This window comes from Ursus americanus, chromosome 8, assembly GCF_024610735.1.
Source record: "Ursus americanus isolate L20-20 chromosome 8, mUrsAme1.1.p, whole genome shotgun sequence".
In the NCBI taxonomy this organism is placed as follows: Eukaryota; Metazoa; Chordata; class Mammalia; order Carnivora; family Ursidae; genus Ursus; species Ursus americanus.
In genome coordinates, this window is record NC_142134.1 from 17,551,750 (window position 1) to 17,572,075 (window position 20,326).

The window sequence follows — 20,326 nt, forward strand, 5'->3', positions numbered from 1 at the left end:
TTTAAAAATTTTTTGGGGGGTAGGTGGGTGGAGGAATGAATTTTCAACATCTGGATATATACACTGTTATCCCACCCCTTCTTGAATGTTTACAAGAGTTAAATTAATTTTTAATTAGCTTAACATTAAGTTTGAATTAATATTGACCCATTATTTCCTAGTATGATCAGGCAACATACTGGGTAGCAGAGAGAAGCCAGATGGGAGTCAGGAATGATTGCAGAATGTTAGAAAGTAATCAGAGTTGTCTGGTGAAGCAGGAAACTTGAATCAAAAAATACCTTTCCATGTAGCCACTGTGGAAAACAGTATACAGTTCCCTCAAAAAACTTAAAATTACCATATGACCCATAATTTCACTACTAAGTTATTTTTGAAAAGAACACAAAAACATTAATTCAAAAAGATACATGCATCCCTGTGTTTATTGCAGCATTATTTACAATAGCCAAGATATGGAAGCAACCCAAGTGTCCATCACTAGATGAATGGGTAAAGAAGAGGTGGTGTGGGTGTATGTATGTATGTATGTATATACGTATGTATGTATGTATAAATACATACATACATAATGGAATATTACCAATAGAAAAGAATGGAATCTTGCCATTTGCAATAACGTGGTTGGAACTAGAGGGCATTATGCTAAGTGAAATGAGTCAGTCAGAGAAAGACAAATACCATATGATTTCGTTTGTATGTGGAATTTAAGAAACAAAAGAAGCAAAGGGGGAAAAAGAGAGAGAGACAAACCAAGAGCAGACTCTTAACTGTAGAGAACAAACAGATGGTAACCAGAGGAGAGATGGGTGGGGGTATGGGTGAAATAGGTGAAGGGAATTAAAGAGTACATTTATCATGAGCCCTGAGTAATGTATAGAATTGTTGAATCTCACTCTGTTGTGCGCCTGAAACTAATATAACAAACCTTTCCACTCCATCAGTCACCTCCTTACTACCAGTTATCATCAGACAGGGGTCAGGACAGTACAACCACAAACTGAGAACAGATCGTTGGCTCTTTGTGTCATTGAGCAGAGCATATAGCAAGAGTAAAATTTTTAATTTTCTGACCAACGCTGTAATCAAATGCATGGCAAAGGAGAATTTCAAAAGACCTTTCATAACAGATCATGACATAATAACCAACTAGTCTCTTTTTGTTGTCTCTTCTAACTTTATCGTCTATTTATTTTGTATTTCATCAGCTGTTATAACTTTATTTGATTATATATTGAGCAGAAGAAAGCAAAACACATTCCAGGTTTTACGTCTTGCTACAGATAAAGTTGTAGAACGAATAGGGCCTGTTCATTTATATCATCACCATTATTATTTTAACACAAAGTCAAGATCTAGATATGAATAATTGTAGAATGAGGATGTTGAGTTTTTTCTTTCCCCTCTTTATTTCAGTTGATGATTTTAGTGAAGAATCCTCTTTTTATGAGATTCTCCCATGCTGTGCCCGCTTTCGGTGTGGAGAGCTTATAGTTGAGGGTCAGTGGCATCATCTGGTTTTGGTGATGAGCAAAGGCATGCTGAAAAACAGTACTGCAGCCCTCTATATTGATGGACAGCTTGTTAACACCGTGAAGGTAAGCATGCGTGTGCTTGTAAGTCTTAACCTGCTCTACTTCACGGGAAAGTTTACGGGTGGGTGTGCGTGTTTGCAGGGGTATATTGTAAATTGCCGTCTTAATTTCAAATTGACCTTTGTTACCCATTTGAACAATATGTTTGGGAGTCATGTGGCTGGCTAATTCATATCACTTGATTAGAGAGGAAGGGAAAGAAGGGCTTACGTAGTACTAAAGAAGTTAGTGAATATGTCAGCGCGTGAGCCAGTTGGCTCAGTGATTTTTCACAACAGAAAAGCCAGCTGAGGGATGCCTAAATAACCTGTGAGCACACTGTTTTGCCATCACTTTATCGTTCTTACGCATTCCAGTAGACTCTGTATTCCTTTGGAGCTGGAATTGTTTTCATTCATCCAAATCTGTTTTCAGATCGCCCAGATTAGTCCCTGATAATAATAGTAGGTGTTCCATTACTGTTTGCTGAATGAATGAGTGTATAAATATTCCTGTAGATATAGATACATGGTATTCAGAAGAGAGGCAAGAGAGTTGAAATAACTGGTAAAGAGTCAGAAGTTCTTTTTTTGTATCAGGATGAATGCCGCTAGTTACTTCTGACAGAACTCAGGTAGCAAGCTGTTAAAATGCTTTAGCTATCTAAAAGATAGTATCCATTTTTATAGCGATTATCTCTTGAAAGAAGCAACAAAAGCGAAGTTTGTCCTTTTGTGTGAATTAAAGTTTAAAAAACAGTGAAATCAGCAGCTTCCTTGAATGCATTTCCTTCGTTAATGATATTTTATTGTGACATTGTGTTTCAAGAAGATAAACCCTAAAATGTACTCTGTCGGAATAGTCATTGTTTGTTTTGTACATATGATGGCATTTGAAATGGGCTTGTGGATTCTCTAGTAGGTTGCTCCTTTGTTATTTTTAGTGTTATTTAAAATAAAAATGTCCTTAGCTTCTAAACATTGAGAGGTGGATTTATTGTTGATACATTTACATCGTCGTCATCACCGTGCCTGTGAGGAGTCAGCGGTCCCGGGAAACCAGCTTTAGGCTGCGTGGTGGTCTGCACACACACTGTTAAGGTCACCAGGAGCTGTTCTGTAATCTATGGAGTGATGTAATCTGAAGCGAGGACAGTGGTACCAAAAAACATCCTTCCTACCATCGAGTAGTAGAAGCTGCCTGTGCCACAAGAAACAATTTGACTTCATTATCTCTTATACTCTAATTATATATTTGTTATGAATGAATTGAATGATAGTTTTGCACTTCGTCAGTAAATAAACACTAATGTAATTTCAAATCTGAGAATGTGTTTTACATTGAGATTATGGTTATATAAATTACATAATAGAACTTAAATTTTATCACTTTTAGAGCACTTGACCCATTATAAAACACTTCTCATGAATATAATTTAATTTGACAGACTCACATTGAAGGCGACATAGCTAATTTCAGGACTACTTGAATTCCGTAGTTGGAAAGCTCTGCTTTTATATCAACCCAAAAATTTCACAGAAGCATCATTAATTTGGTATGCAAACCAACCAGATAGTAACAGTATCCCTCTATCTGATTGTTTCCCGTTCTTACGTTAGATAATTTATCAGAGAGTTGGATAATAACAGATTTCCGTCTTCCACATTCGTGTTCCAGAATCTTGGCCTGCCCTCGTATTTCTCAAAGCAGCTGCTTTTGTACATTCGTAAAGTTGCATCATGACCAGAGAATACTGAAACTATACACAAAAAGTGGCTATTTTCCTGGTGAAAGTGGGGGGTTTTTGGTTCTGTCTCATACATTTGCTTTCATTTCTTTCACAGCTGCATTATGTTCACAGTACTCCTGGGGGCTCAGGTTCTGCTAACCCACCTGTGGTCAGCACAGTCTATGCGTACGTTGGCACTCCACCTGCCCAACGCCAAATTGCTGCATTGGTTTGGCGCCTGGGACCCACGCATTTTCTGGAAGAAGTTTTACCTCCATCAAATGTTACTACCATTTATGAACTAGGACCAAATTATGTTGGAAGCTTTCAGGCCGTATGTATGCCATGTGAGTAACTTAAAAGTATAAAACTTAGCTCCTGCCGTGTAGATCTGTGAATCAGGGTATATACGGGTTTGTAGATAGGGTATGGATGGGGTTGTACTTTATGTTTGTCTTAAAAAAGAGCCTTTTCCTTCACTCTTCGTCAGTGTGATACTGTTGACCAGTCACTCCTAGTCCCAGTGCTCTCCTCCACTGATGGTACTATACTTTCCTGAGTTTTGTCTTCATGCCTGATCACAAATTTTCTAGTTCTCTTATTGGCTCCAAGATATGTATGCTCTCCAAGAGTCTAACCACAGCTTTCTTCTCATTCTATAATTTCTCTTATTATATAAGCATCTTAAGGTGTATCTATTCTGGTTAGAGGAAGGAGAGATGTTTCCAGAAAACACACACACACAAATATATTTCAGGTTAGACCAGTAACATCAGTTTTCCTCATCCCTTTACTCCTACAGTCCACTTCTTGTTATCCTTACTCCCAAAAGAAATTTAGAGTCAAAGGAACTGATGTAGGAGTACTCTTTCCAAGTGATGTTCCCCATCCTCTTGTTCTCATTCTCCCAAAGTTCTCAGAAGCGTTAGGACAAGTATATTTAAATGATGATAGTTCTGTGGCTAAGTAATTTGTTTTTCACTCATGTTCTTTTTTTTTTTTTTTTTTAAGATTTTATTTATTTATTTGAGAGCGTGCACAAGCGGTGGGGAAGGGGAGAGGGAGAAGCAGACTTCCCGCTGAGCAGGGAGACTGATGTGGGACTAGATCCCAGGACCCTGAAATCGTGTCCTGAACCCAGGGCAGATACTTAGCCAGCTGAGCCACCCAGGCGCCCCTCTCTCACTCATGTACTTGATTTAGATAGCGTCTAACAATAGCTAACACTGAGCACTCAGTATGGGCAGTAAGTTATTACACATGAAGGGCAGAGCTGTTCTGAGCCCTTCACATGGATTTGTTCATCTCCTCAAAACATTGGTACTTACGTACTGGTTTTATAATCCCCATTTTACAGATGAGGGAACTGAGGTACAGAGGTGTGGAGGTCACATATCTTTTAAGTGATAAAGCAGGATTCAAACTTAAGCCATCTAGCTTCAAAACTTGTATTCTTAACTGCTCTGCTGTGTTGTTTAGAAGAATATAGAGAAGCACATAACGGGAGCTGTCACTGGGCAGGAGACCTACTGCTACGAAACTTAGAGGCATTCTACTCATGTTCATGCTCTTTCTCCTTTGATCCGAAGGGGAGAAGTGTATTTCTTTGATAACAGTTAAAACTCTTTTCCTTTACATTATGCTATTTGTAAAGCACATTTTAAGAATAAAACTTGGAATGTAGAGGTCTGTGACTAGGTGGTTTTCTCTATTTTCTGAAAAGAAATGAAGAGCTGAAAATTTAAATAAAACAGTTTTTAAATTTAGCTCTCATGTTCCACTTTAAAAGGTTTTTGAGTTTACCCATTTAAAAATGACAGTAAGAATAAAACATTTGTGTTAGGATAAGGAGAAATAGTGACAGTTTTGAAAAGGATTGTTATTCCTTTGCAGGTAAAGATGCAAAGTCTGAAGGTGTCGTCCCGTCTCCTGTGTCATTAGTGCCAGAAGAAAAGGTGTCCTTTGGCCTCTATGCACTCTCCGTGTCTTCCCTAACGGTGGCAAGAATCCGGAAGGTCTACAACAAGTTGGACAGCAAAGCCATTGCTAAGCAGGTAAGCAGAATGATTTCCCGGGAAGCTGTGGCAGGTTCTCTCAGGAACAGTGTTTCAGAGAGTTGTTACGGGTACCAGCCAAGTATGAATAGTCACTGGAAACTCTGCCTCTCCTGTATTGCTTATATTTGTTTTATTTGGCTTTGGATTTAAGCCAAAACATAATTAGATATTAAGCTTAATTTGGAAAAGTGAGAATTTCCTTCTCTCTGCATGATTTATATTTGTTCTTTTTTTTAAAATAAGCAATTAAGAAATTGAATGGCAGAAAACAAAAGAAAACAATTGCTCTTTTTAAGGTTATAACTGTGTGCCAGGTACCATCTTGTTTAGGACACAGCAGTGTATTTAGAGAAAATGCCTACCTTTATGGCTCTTACATTGTAGTGGAAGAGACAGATGATAATAACTAAAGAAATAACCTAATCATAGGTTATGTTCAAAGGTGAAGAGTGCTCTGCAGAAAAATAAAGCAAAGAAGGAGAAAGCAATCAGCTTATAGTGTTAAATAGGATGGTCAGAGGAGCCCTCACTGTGAAGGTGAAATTGGAGAAGACTTGAGAGAGGTGAGGCAGCAAGCCATGAGAATATGCAGAATGGGATACGGACACGGCGCGGGGGGTTTTGTCCCAGCGGTGTAAGTGCTAAGGCCCTGAGGAAGGTCGTGCCTGCTGCAAAGGCAGGTGTGGCTAGAACAAATGAGAGAAGACCTGGGTAGTAGGAGAGGAACTCAAATAGGTGATGGGGACTAGACTGTAGGCAGTGGTAAAGGCATTGGCTTTAACTAAGTGACATGGGAAGCATTATAGGGTTCCGGACCTAATGAATGAAATGTTAGCCCGGATGACTATGACCTCTATTGAATAGACTGAAGGGGGACAAGTTTTATAATAATTCGTGTGAGTGATCATGGTGGTGAGTACTGGGGTGATAGCAGTGGCCGTGATGAGAAATGATCAGATTTGAAGTATATTTTGAAGATCAAGCCAGCAGTTTTTGGTGATTGGGTGTGAATCGTGAGGGGAAGAAAGAAATGAAGGGTAATTCCAAGGTTTTTGGCTCTAACAGTGAAGAAAATAGGGTCACTTTTTTTGATTCGGAGAAAACTTCAGGAAGAGTAGTTTGGGGAAGAATTCTGAGAACTGTGTTTTGGAAAAATTTGAGAAGCGTATTAGATATCTTAGTGGAGATCTCAGAGCCGTTGGAAATAGGAATCTGGAGTTTGGAATTGAGGTTTGAACCACGGATGTTCAGAGGTGGTATTTAAAGCCACGAGACTAGATGCTTTCACCGAAGTGTGGGTATGGATAGAGAAAGGTTACAGACCGAGACCTGGGACATCCAGTACTGTGGAGCTGAGGAGATAAAGAACCAGCAGAAAACAGTGAGGAGTAGCAGCCAGCCAGAAAGAAAAACCAGAAGAGTTTGATGTGTTAGAAATCGGTGATTCACCATGGCAAATGTGTCCGGTCAAGAAAGACCGGGACCGGGGACTGATGAAAAGTGGGGTCTAGCGAGGTGGGAGTCATCAGTGAGCTTGGCAAGCTGTTTTGGCTGATTAAGAGAGGCAAAGACCAAGGGAGGAAATCAGGAAACTGGAAGGAAGGGATTTGGGGACAGTAAGTATTTACAACTCTTGTGCAGTCTTATGTCTGTAAATATATGTACCATCTTTAAAGGAACATGAACTGTAGGTAAATTTAGTTCTACAGGTAACAGCAGAATTAAAGTCTTAGGATTGTGTTTGCTTTGAAAGCACGTTATGTGTTTATGTGTGTGTGCACTTGCAAAACTTAACATTTCTTTTCTATAGGCATGTTTTATCTATGAACACTTGAATAATTTATGTGACGTTTACTTGGATATGAAGTAAAGCTAATATTATGTTCACTAATCAGAAATACTGTGAGGCAGCGAGTGATAAGAACTTTAAAACCATGACCGAGTTTCATTCAGAAAGATCTCTGAAGCTATTTCCAGAGACCCCACTCACCATCGTTATCTCAGTAGACTGTACTTAATTTACTTTCTGTGACTTTCTACCCATTGGAAGAGCTCGTGCATTAAAAAAAAAAAAAAAAATGAATGCCCATGTTTTTAATATTCTGATATGGAGAGAAAGAAATGATATGTTACTAATCATGTATTTTTTTCCCCCAATCAAAATGTTCAGACTCTTCTGTAGTTACATTTTATTTCCCTTTCCTATTCTTCAGTTAGGCATTTCCTCCCATGAGAACGCCACTCCTGTGAAATTGATACATAATTCAGCAGGACATCTTAATGGACCTGCACGGACAGTTGGGGCTACTCTGATTGGATACCTGGGTGAGTCAGATTGTCTCACAGAGTTTCAAACTTCTTTATTTGCCTTCAAATCTGCATTCGCTTTCCTCACAGGAGGGCAAGTGTTTAAACTCATATTTCATAGTGTTCTTGCAATATTTAGAGATGAATGTAACAATCTCAAACTGCAGTCAACTTTAAAAATCATAACCTTTTGAAAATCTCATTAACTTTTTCCTTCTTTTGTCAGCACAGATGAGTGCTGACTGCATACTTCTGTGTAATTTCAAGGTAAACTTCGCACTATGTTTAGGGATAGATGTAAAGGCTTGGAAATATTGATGGTTATTGCATGGCTTGGTTCAGCAGTGGTGGCACCCATGAGTGTTATTTGGAAATGAGCTAGAAATAAGAGCTTTGGCGTATAAACAGTGAATCCAGCTATAGTAAAAGTTAAAGCTGGTGGACGTTCTGCAGAGCCTTGTACCTGATGTGTGCTTAAAGAGTTGATTTTTTTGGTGAGATAGAATCCTGAGACATAATCCAGTCATGTCATCCAAAATTCAGAACCAGCCATTATATATTTAATGTACAAATCAGTACTTAATATCAGCTCTTATTTAGAGTAACAAAAAGTTAGTGTTCTGTTGGTCAGAATCCTACATGTTTATCAGTCCTTGGCAATTTTTATTGTCTCAGTGATGTGCACATATCTTAACTTTGATTTTCTTCTTTAACCACATTGCACTGATAAAACTGTTTTCTTTATGCTAATGCACATGGTAGTTTTTCTTCATTCAATTCAGCAAATACTGACTGAGCTCTGCTTTATGTCCTTTACAAAAATATAGCAGCACGTGGTATAGTAAAAAGAGCAGTGAGTGAAGAGCTCAAAGATTTAGGTTCTAGCTCCTGTTCCGTTACTGTGTGGCATTATGCCAGACATTTGAGCTCTTTGGACTTCAACTTTCTTATCTATAAAGTAGTAATGCTGGCCCTAATTACCTTAGAGGGTAGTTTTCAAAATTTAGTACCATAATATATGCAAATATTACGAATACTGCAAAGCACATAGAAATATAATGCATATTAGTTTTATTTTTGGATAACTCCATCTTGATTAGTAGGCAGACAACATTCAAACAGTACCTTTTTTTAAAAGCAAGGTTGGGAACATAGATGTGAGGTTTTTTTTAGTGGACATGAAATTGGTTCTAGTCCTGTCTTTCCACGTGATGATACTCTCCTGGGGTCACTGATGTACTCAGACTACGGAACTAGCAAAAGCTTTGAGTAATGGCCAATGATGTGCCTCGCTTAGCTTGTCTTGGGACTACTTGGTCCTTCAGGATGGCATCCACATCCCATTCCCCAAGTCAGAGTTAGAGTGCTGTTGCCCTCCCCAAGTTTATTCCCCAACAGTACCTAGTCAGGCTTTCTCACTCATCTCAGAAATGCATTCCCAGGGCCTCTGTACTTTTCCTTTATGTGGCCCAAAGCAACACAGTTAAAACCTTGCAGCTTACTCTCAAACCCTAGCCCTTCTCTACTCACTCCTTTACTCCCACCTCATCTCTGAGTGTAGCTATTAACATTTATTACCTTCCACATCCTACCTTGAAATTTTTTTTTTGTTGTTGAATTTCTGTTTTAGGATAGAGGTGGGTTTTTTTTTTTGAAGTATAATTTAAAATTAATGAAGTACTTCTTAAGATGATTTTTTTCAGTTCTTGTTAACATGGGGAATTTAACTATTTTTTACTGTCTTTTAATCAGGAGTAAGAACATTTGTCCCTAAGCCTGTTGCCACTACTTTGCAGTACATTGGTGGAGCGGCAGCCATCCTGGGCCTGGTGGCCATGGCTTCGGATGTGGAAGGGCTGTATGCAGCAGTCAAGGCCCTGGTTTGTGTGGTCAAGAGTAACCCACTAGCCAGCAAAGAAATGGAAAGAATCAAGGGCTACCAGGTTTGTTGTTTTTTTTTTTTTTTTTTTAAAGATTTTATTTATTTGACAAAGATAGAGACAGCCAGCGAGAGAGGGAACACAAGCAGGGGGAGTGGGAGAGGAAGAAGCAGGCTCATAGCGGAGGAGCCTGATGTGGGGCTCGATCCCGTAACGCTGGGATCACGCCCTGAGCCGAAGGCAGACGCTTAACCGCTGTGCCACCCAGGCGCCCCCAGGTTTGTAACCATAAAGCTTCACCTTCATTTTTCTTTGTGTTAAAAAGAAACCAACAAAAACCTTCTAATTTTCATTATTATTCATATTTTTTCAAACTCTGGAAGAATTATTTCACCCAAGTAAACTTCAAAACATCAGTAGTTTTTAGTAAAACTAAAAACTTTTATTATTTTGGCTCAAACTTCGTATCCTATCTCATCATATCTCCCTTCCTAAACTCCTGAATTAGGCTGTGTTATTTCAGTTTTTTAGTTATTTCAGATATATTTGCTAGGTTGGAATTATTTTTCTCTATGGAAATAGGAATGAAATGAAATAGGGTCATATTGCCGGCTGCTCCAGAGGCTGCCAAATCGGTGATGGATCCAGAGCTTTCCTGGCTTTCCTTGTCTCTCCCCTCCACATCCACTCATCTTCTACCGCTCCCCCCATATACTTGACTAGGGATGAGAGCCACTGTATGATACCTGTGCCGTTGCTAGTCCTGAACACTCCTTTGGGAATAAAAATAGGCAGTGTTCATATGTCCACAACCCACTAGGGTTAGGCAGAAAGTTATTTGTCAAAAGAGAAACATGTATTTGGAGCAAGATTAAATCCCTTTAGTGTAGATGAAGTATAAATGCCTTCCGTTACTGTAGCCGGTAGTTCACTGGTAGTAAATAAACTATTTACTACACTGTTTTCTGTAGATTTAATCACACTATTTTGTAAGTGTTTTATTCTGTAAAGCTTTCAAAATGACATTGTGGCATTGCTTACCACATTTCGGGAAAGTACACAAACCCTCTAAATGTTCCAGCATTATGAGAATGATTAATAATTATATAACCATTCCAGAGGATATCATTCAACCTTTCCAGATTGTAATTATGAAGACTATGGTGCAAAAGAAAAATCTTTGTAATAAAATGTTGTGTGGAGAAAAAGTAAAAACATACATGCACATGATGACAACAAATGAAATACATGTGAGTTGAAAGGGTTTATGTAGACGATATTTTAATGATAGAGTGATGGGATTGCCCTGCTTTTCAGATTTTCTCTAATGTTACATTGTCATAATAAAAATTGAGAAATCAGCTTAAAGGTCTCAGGAATTGCTTTACGTAGAGCTCTCCAGTGTGTGTGAGTGTGTGTGTGTGTGTGTGTGTGTGTGTGTGTGATGATGATGATGATGATTGATCAATGGGCATGTGGTATTGCTTTCTTTCAGTTGCTGGCGATGCTGCTTAAGAAGAAACGTTCCCTCCTTAACAGCCACATTCTCCATCTAACATTTTCCTTGGTGGGAACTGTTGATAGTGGACATGAGACCTCCATTATTCCAAATTCAACTGCCTTCCAGGATCTCCTTTGTGATTTTGAAGTATGTATATGAGCACTGACTGGTAGTATACAGTCAATGAATCCATTTCTTACTCTGTATGTCGCTAGAGTTAACTATTAAATAATTTTTGTCTCTAGGATGTGTTTAAGTTTTATAATTTTATGATCTCCTGGTAATGTCATTAGTGAAGTACAAAAAAGTAGGGTAGTGATGGGGTTTCTTCTCCCCAAGGATATTCCAGTTTACAAGTAGTGTAGAAGTGAAATGGTATAAAGCATTTATCTAACTATAGCTAATTTGCTGCTTCCTCTGACATTATGAGAAGCAAACATATTTTCATCAAATAATTCTAATAGAAATTTTTCCTCCATAAATATGAGCTATTACGCCTGAAATTTTGGTTAATAGTAGCCTCATGGTAAAATATTATTTATTTTGTTTAGATAATAAGGTACCACTTAATCTCACATATCCCTTCTCCATTAACTTCCCATTCACAGTACTTTGCGTACTTACCACTGTATGCTTTGTGTATACACACACACACACACTATATGCTTTATATCTGTATATATCCCTCCTGTGGGGCGGTAGGCTTCACGTGTGCAGAGATCATGTCTTCGTCTATATCCCTACCACCCAGCTTGGTGTCTACTACTAAATGTTGCTGGCTGTAATGTCTAGGCCACAACTCTTCTTCCTCGTAACTACTGTAAGCTCTTCTTCTTCTTCTTCTTTTTTTTTTTTTACTATAATAATATTTTTTTATTATATTATGTTAGTCACCATACAGTACATCCCTGGTTTTTGATGTAAAGTTCCATGATTCATTAGTGGCGTATAAACCCAGTGCACCATGCAACACGTGCCCTCCTTACTACCCATCACCAGCCTATCCCATTCCCCCACCCCTTCCCCTCCGAAGCCCTCAGTTTGTTTCTTAGAGTCCATAGTCTCTCATGCTTCATTCCCCCTTCTGATTACCCCCCCTTTCTTTATCCCTTTCTTCTCCTACCGATCTTCCTAGTTCTTATGTTCCATAGATGAGAGAAACAATATGATGAATGTCTTTCTCTGCTTGCTCTTCTTATCAGTTATTTTAAATCCCTGGCAAACAGGCTGTGTGCCCTAATTGCTTTCCTGAAACTTTATTTGAAAACATATTAACAGCCTGGCCCATACTTAGTTCCCAGTACCCACAGCTTGGGAGCAAATGCTGTAGTGTCTCCCTCTTTTGTCTTTTTTTTTTTTAAGATTTTATTTATTTATTTGATAGAGAGAGAAGGAGCGGAGGGAGGAGCAGAGGGAGAGGGAGAAGCAGGCTCCCCACCGAGCAGGCAGCCCAACGCAGGGCTAGATCCCAGGACCCTGAGATCATGACCCAAGCCGGAGGCAGATGCTTAACTGACTCCCCCTTTTTGCAGCTCCTGACTGTCTGACTAGCCTTCAGGCAGCAGTGTCCAGGTTCCTATATCATTCTCACTACTTTCCCCATAATTTTCTGGCTCTGAAATTTTCATTATTTTTACATAAAAGTGTCCAATTTCTTTATCTTTTTTTAATTGTTTTCTTTCCTTTAGGTTCTTACCCCGTTCCACAGCCTCATCTCTACAAAGTTGAGCCCCAAACTGAATCTCTGGCTTGACATCTGAATTCCACACGGAGTTCTGATCTCTTGCTCAACATTTCCGTTTTTATGTCCCAGCAACACCTAAACTGAACGTAACATCCTTCCCCAAATTAGTTCTTCCTTCTAACTCTATTTCTATTAATAACACCACCATTTCCCTAGTCACTGAGGCTTGAAATTGAAAAATCAGCTTTCTTCTTTTTCCCTGTTTATAAACAGTCTTAAGTCCTATAGACCGTACCTCCATATTCCCTGCTGTTGACCTTCTTGTTTCTACTTTTACATCCTAGCCCAAGCCCTAATCATCTTTTCTTACTTACTACGGTAACTATCGCTTCTTTCCTCCTTTCCTCAACCTATCCATAGATCTTTTTTTTTTTTTTTTAAAGATTTTATTTATTTATTTGACAGAGATAGAGACAGCCAGTGAGAGAGGGAACACAAGCAGGGGGAGTGGGAGAGGAAGAAGCAGGCTCTGGGCGGAGCAGGGAGCCCCATGAGGGGCTCAATCCCAGGGACCTGGGATCACGCTCTGAGCTGAAGGCAGACGCTTATGACTGAGCCACCCAGGTGCCCCTATCCATAGATCTTTTGACCTCATTCTTTCTAAGGCATAATCATACTAATTATTCAAAAACTTCCAGTGATTTTTCTTCCAACACAATAAAGTGTACATTTCTCAACCTGCTCTTCAAAATCGTAATATACAAACCTCTCTTTCTTTTTTTTTTTTTTTAAAGATTTTATTTATTTATTTGACAGAGATAGAGACAGCCAGCGAGAGAGGGAACACAAGCAGGGGGAGAGGGAGAGGAAGAAGCAGGCTCCTAGCGGAGGAGCCTGATGTGGGGCTCGATCCCACAACGCCGGGATCACGCCCTGAGCTGAAGGCGGACGCTTAACCGCTGGGCCACCCAGGCGCCCCCAAACCTCTCTTTCTTTTAGCAAATACCTATTGAGCATCTTGAGCCAGGTATTGTGTTAGGTGCTAATGATGTGAAAATAAAAGATTCCTTGCCTTAAGGCATTTAATCCATTAGAAGAGAAAAGCAAGTAAATAGACCATTAAAAGCTTGTGAAAAGCACAGAGATAACTGTATGCAGAGAGAATTATGGGAGTACTAAGGAGAGTTACTTAATCAAGCCTGGCTTTGTTTTCATCTGAAAATGGATACTTTAAATCATGGGTTATCTTTAGTTCCAGGTATCTGATTAAAATCTAATATACAAACATCAGAAATTCAGTTGCTGGACAAATTTTGGCTTCATTTTAAATTACCTTGCTCACTTTATATCATTATATAGCATCCCTCATTACTGCAAACCATAATAGTCTATAAATACTTAATTCAACCTTATTTTTAATAGAGCATTTGACAGATACAAGTAATATAATGGTGATAGAATTACAGGTGTTTTCTTTTAGTGGTTGTTCTAGAATTTATAAGATACATCTATAACAATTCAGTCTGTCCTCAAAGTATGTTACACCACTTTACCTGTAGTGTAAAAACCTTGTGAAGATACACTTCGATTTCTCCCATCCTGTCCTTTGTGCTATTACTGTCCAACATTTTATTTCTGTATGTTTATGATCTCCACAGTAGTTTCTATATTATATTTGCATAAGTAGTAAGTTATCTTTGAAAGACAATTTTAAAAATTCTTTTACTCTTACCCACATATATAAATAATATTCATGCCATTTTTATTCCTTTGTATAATCCAGATTTCCATCTTATATTATTCTTCTAACTTGAAGAACTTTCTGTAACATTTTTCATAGTGCCTGTCTGCTAGCCTTAAATTCTCCGATCTGAAAAAGTCTTTATTTTTTCTCTTTTGAAGGGTATTTTTGCATAGAATAGAATTCTAGTTGACTTTTTAAAATTCTTTTTATGCCTTAAAGATGTCAGTCACTCCGAGGCGCCTGGGTGGCTCAGATGGTTAAGTGTCTGCCTTTGGCTCAGGTCATGATCTTCGGGTCCTGGGATCGAGTCCCACGTGAGGCCCCACATTGGGCCCCTGGCTCAGCCGGGAGTCTGCTTCGCCCTCTCCCTTTGCCCCCCGCCCCCCATGCTCTCTCACTGTCTCAAGTAATAAAAAAAAAAAAAAAAAGTCAGCCACTCCATTTTCTTTTCTATGTTTCTTCTGCTTGGGGCTTATTAACTTTTCTAGATATGTGAGTTTGTCATTTTTATCAAATTAGAAATTTTTTAGCCATTATTTCTACAGCTCTTTTTCCTGTTGCTCTCCCCCAGCCTTTTCTGGACTCCAGTTACACATGTGTTAGATTGCTTGGTATTTTCCCACAAGTCACTGATGCTGTATCTAGTTATTTCTTTTTAGTTCTTTTCTCATGCTTGATTTTGAATAGTTTCCGTTGTGTCAGGCTCACTGAATTATTTTCTGCAGTGTCGAATCTGCTATTAGTCCCATCCAGTGTCATTTTCATTTTAAATATTTTACTTTTCCTCTGTAGAAGTTCATTTTGGATCTTTGGTTACTTTCTCCTCCTCATGTTCATATTTCTAGTTACATTCTTTAGCACACGGAGCATTTTTCTTTTTAAAGATTTATTTATTTTAGAGGCCTGCGAGTGGGGAGGGGGCAGAGGGAGAGGGAGAGAAATCCTCAAGCTGACCCCCTGCTGAGGACAGAGCCTGATGTGGGGCTCCATCCCAGGACTCTTGAGACCATGACCTGAGCCAAAATCAGTGGTCTGCCACCTAACCGCCTAAGCCACCCAGGCGCCCCTGGAGCGTATTTTTAATAGATTTTTGAAAGTCCTGGTAATTCTATCATTTCTGTCATTTCTGGGCTACATATAATAATTTTTCACCTCCTTATGGATCATGTTTTCCTTTTTCTTTGCATGCTTGGTAATTATTGATGGTATGCTAAATTCTACATTGTTAACAGTGCTTGATCTTGTTGTATTCCTTTACAAAAGTATTGAACTTTGCTCTGGTATTGCAGTTATCTTTTTCGAGGCACACTTTTTAAAGATTTGTTAGTGTGGACCTAGAGTAACCTTTAGCACAAATTTAGCCCCGCTACTCACGTATTTCACTTCTAGGGCCTCTACCCAACTCCCCATGTATTAAGAAGTTTACATGCTGGGGCGCCTGGGTGGCACAGCGGTTAAAGCGTCTGCCTTCGGCTCAGGGCGTGATCCTGGAGTTCCGGGATCGAGCCCCACATCAGGCTCCTCTGCTATGAGCCTGCTTCTTCCTCTCCCACTCCCCCTGCTTGTGTTCCCTCTCTCACTGGCTGTCTCTATCTCTGTCAAATAAATAAATAAAATCTTTAAAAAAAAAAAAAAAAAAAGTTTACATGCTTTTTGGTGGGAGTGCAAACTAGTCTCAGACCTTTGTAAGTTCCAAGAATTGTTTGGTGTACTCTTCTGCAGTGATTGATTCCAATTTTGGACCCCACATGAGATTCCAGTCACTCGGTCTTTGTCTTCAGGATGCAGCATTCAGTATTCATTCTATTCCGTATGCGGTGTTCTGTATTCAGTAATAATATTCAGTCCTTGATTTCCAGACAAGTTTTCTATACATTTTCCTTTTCTGGTTGTTTAGGAGGCTAATTTCCATAGCAATTATTCTTTTATAAACAGAACCAGAAGTCTTATATACAAGCAGTTTTGTAGGGCTTTCCCCTATATTATATTCAGTTAATTATATAGGTGAAATAAGTTCTATGTGCTGCATTTATCTTTGTTGGATAGTCATTTGGGGTATTTTTTAACCCTAAATGTACTGCTATTCTTTATTTTTATTGTAGGTTTGGCTCCATGCACCATATGAACTTCATCTTTCCTTATTTGAACACTTTATTGAACTGCTCACTGAGTCCAGGTATTAGTTAATATCTATGTAGTTAATTGTTCAGTAGAAGAGATGATAACATTGCCTTTATAAAGTCTTCTTTTTCTTACAGTGAAGCTTCAAAGAATGCCAAATTAATGAGGGAATTCCAGCTAATCCCCAAATTGCTACTGACTCTTCGAGATATGTCTTTATCCCAACCTACCATTGCTGCTATTAGTAATGTGCTGAGCTTCTTACTGCAAGGTTTTCCCAACAGCAATGATCTGCTCAGGTAGTGAAAACTTCTGTTATCTGTCTGTTCATTGACTAAAAGTACCAATGAGATTAAAGTGAATGAGAGGAATGTAATTGATTCTTATGCCTGTGTAATGCCCATAATGTTAATATTCACGATATTTGTAAGGCACAAAAAATATGCATATCTTAGTATCTTGTCTTTATACAGCAAAACCAGTTGTTGCCACTAGTGAATAAGAAAATATGTAGAACCGAACCCAACAAGACTGATTGTCCTAGACATAGAAGCGTTCAGTATAGGAATTCTCGGTTCATCTTCCCTAAGCTCTACTACTTATTAAGTGTATGTGCCCAAGTGTGCGTGTGCACACATGCACACCCCCCCTATTGTGGGCATGTCATCTCTTTTATGTATTTATTTTCTACCACCCAAACAGGTGGTGATGTTTTGTTTTTGTGTATTCAACCTTTTATATAATTGATTATTTTGCTGCTATTGAGAAATGGCTTAAGGTGTATTTATGGATTGTCTATAGAATAATTTTAGTGTCTACATGGTAATTCCCATCTTAACTGAAAATGGAAGGAAAACACTCCCTAACCAAAGTATTTTCCAAGTAGAGAATTGCTTAAACTGAATTTGACCACTTTTCATATAATCTCCCAGGTATCACAAGTGAAATCACACTGACTGATTAGAATATTCCCAGTAGACTAATCTCTAATCCGTGTAGCCTGTAAATCACTCAGGTTTATATTCATTTACCCTGAAAACATTTTTGTAACTTGGCAACAGATTTAAAACTGGAGTTTAAAAATTATTTTGGAGATTAGTGTTTGTTATTTAACAGTATTTGGTTAAATCTTATTACGGAACCATAATGGTCACTTTGCTAAAATTATCACTGAAGTCTATCAAGTTTTTTGTTTTTATCTACTTACCAATTAAGAAACTAAAACCCAGAGAGGTGAAGCTATTTGCCTCAAGTAATAAGATTAATAACTGGTACGGCCGGGATTTTAACATTACCTGTGTTTCCAAAACCCAAGTTCTTCATTAGTAGGCTACAGTGGATCCATATAGATAATGTTAGGACATTTTCATTTGGATCATAGTGTTTGGTTCCTAAAAGTGCATTAAAGGATTAGTGCATTAAAGGACTCATATTTCTGGAGAAATATTTTGCCCTGTGTTTTCAAAACATTATAATATATAATATCAATTGCAATGGTCCTAGGGGAAGTAAATTGAATATAATCACATAAAGGTATGTAAAAAATTAGTTAAAACATGAAGTACCATTTTTTCATTTCTTTGTGTTTTATTTCTTTATATTTTTGTTTGTTTGTTTTGGGGAAAGAGAAACCTAAAATCCATAACTTTTTTCTCGTATTTAAAGGTTTGGCCAGTTTATTTCTTCTACTTTACCAACATTTGCAGTTTGTGAGAAATTTGTAGTTATGGAAATAAACAATGAAGAGAAGCTTGATACTGGTGAGTCGAGTCTAGAGCTTGAAAACTAATTACTATGCCCTGTTTTCTGGCACAACTTAGAATTATATGTGATGCTATGATAATACTTTCTCCTAACATTTCTTTTCATGGTCTTTCACAGATGTCTTTGTCTTAAGGCAAGTCTGTACAGTATGCAGAAATAGAGAATTACCTATGAAATTTAGTAGGGTGTGAATTTTACTTAAAAACTAAAATCTTCCCTGGAGGTGGGTAGAGAGATGGGTGAAGTAAGGGGGATTAAGAGTACACATACCTTAATGAGCTCTGAGAAATGTGTAGAATTATTGAATCATTGTATACCTGAAGCTAATAAAATACTGGATGTTAATTTTATGTAAATTTGAAAAAGAAACCTCTTAAAGCAGTGAAAACAGAGAAGTCACAGGGATGAAAGGTTCAGCATAGGGAATATAGTCAGTGGTATTATAATAGTGTTGCATATAGTGACAGATGGCAGCTACACATGTGGGTGAACATGGTATAACATATATAGTCGTCAGTCAAATCACTGTGTAAAAAAATTAAAAATAGAATAAATTAATTACATCTTTCCTATTCTTAGAGGAGTCAGCAGTGTTCCTTAAAATAGCAAACTCTGTTCTGTATGATTTGTGAACATTGATTAATTTTTTTAAAATTTATATACATCTCTTCAGAAACATAGATACTTGCCTAATACAAATTATATCTATATTACTTACTTTCATTTTCCTGTTAAATATTTCGTAGTCACTTAGGGAAAAAGCATTTTACTAGAATCTCTTTTTCAACCTTTCTTCGTCTTGTGCTTATTTTTTTCCCCTCTGTTCTATAATTTTCCTTTTGTATATTCTAGGATAGGAGATTTGTTTGGAAAGCTTTGAAAGGACCTTTTAGATTGACTTGTAATTAAATCCACAATATCGTATATTTGTCAGCATTATTTACATTATTATGTTATTCCAAAATCATATCACATAAATGACTTCCCTTAGACCACTGTCCACGTGGACAGTAGAGAAATGACACGTCTGAGTCAGTGCCTCACAAAGGTGTTCTCCACGTCGGCTGTACCATCTGGAGCGCAGCCTCTCTGGTACTTCATGAATAAGAAGAGAGTGTTTAATCGTGTTTTTCAAAAGAGAACCTAAGATTTGAGAGCCTCCGTGATTTCCTGCAGATTATAGTAGAGCACAGGGCTGCTGCTGACCACTCGTCTGCTGCCTCCTCATTTGGAACAATGTTGATATTTCTTTGGGAACGCAAATTAGCAGTGGATGAAAAGCATAAAGATAAAATCAGTGGATAACACTGAGTGCTTAATATCTGCCGTGCGCTGTTTAAGTGCTTTTATATTCTTGTAACAGTCCTATGAAGTAGGTAGTATTGTTATCCTAGTTTTACAAGGGAAGAAACTAAGGCCTAGAAAGATAAAGTAAAAGAAATTTACCTGAGATCATACTACTTGCATTTGAACCCAGGTAATCCAAACCAACATTGTAAGCTTTTTAACCACTATGTTTTTCTACCGTATGCAAGGATTATTTCTTAGCTCTGAATTAATTAATATAAGCCAAGTAAATAGGTATTAGCAAAAGTCCTTTAAAAATCTTCGGAAATAGATGAGGTTTATTTCAAGTGTAAAAAAGACGTAGGAAAAATATTTCTCTAGTCTCCATATTTCTTGCTGGCTATTGAATTCAGTTAGCACAACTAGTGTATAATTTTCTTTGAGAAGAGCACAGCAGTGGAGATGTATAAACTGCTAAGTTTTTCTCTTGATCTGCCAACTTAATTGGACTGGTATTCTCATTAGTTCATTGCCATTTGAAATAAAGTCAAAAGTACATTGCTGGCCTTGTTAGTATAGGGCATTTGCTGTTTATTCGATATGGACTGAAGACTATATTAACTATAATATGATGTTCTAAAAAATTAAAAGCATAGTTTTTTATTTGAAGTCATTTAT

At 37.9% G+C, this 20,326-nt stretch overlaps 1 protein-coding gene across 11 annotated transcripts in view; it reads left to right on the forward strand.

Moving 5' to 3' along the window:
* Window positions 1-20,326, forward strand: part of WDFY3 (WD repeat and FYVE domain containing 3) — a 262,486-nt gene that overhangs the window by 153,046 nt on the left and 89,114 nt on the right. For all 11 annotated transcript variants that reach the window (XR_015725422.1, XM_045790948.2, XM_045791003.2 and 8 more), the window contains 9 exons: window positions 1,417-1,598; window positions 3,419-3,650; window positions 5,197-5,357; window positions 7,574-7,685; window positions 9,420-9,610; window positions 11,043-11,195; window positions 16,579-16,652; window positions 16,735-16,896; window positions 18,263-18,357. Coding sequence is in view for 10 of the 11 variants with exons in the window: in XM_045790948.2 (XP_045646904.1) it covers window positions 1,417-1,598; window positions 3,419-3,650; window positions 5,197-5,357; window positions 7,574-7,685; window positions 9,420-9,610; window positions 11,043-11,195; window positions 16,579-16,652; window positions 16,735-16,896; window positions 18,263-18,357 (1,362 nt within the window). In the remaining variant the exon portion in view is untranslated. The remainder of the gene's footprint in view (window positions 1-1,416; window positions 1,599-3,418; window positions 3,651-5,196; window positions 5,358-7,573; window positions 7,686-9,419; window positions 9,611-11,042; window positions 11,196-16,578; window positions 16,653-16,734; window positions 16,897-18,262; window positions 18,358-20,326) is intronic.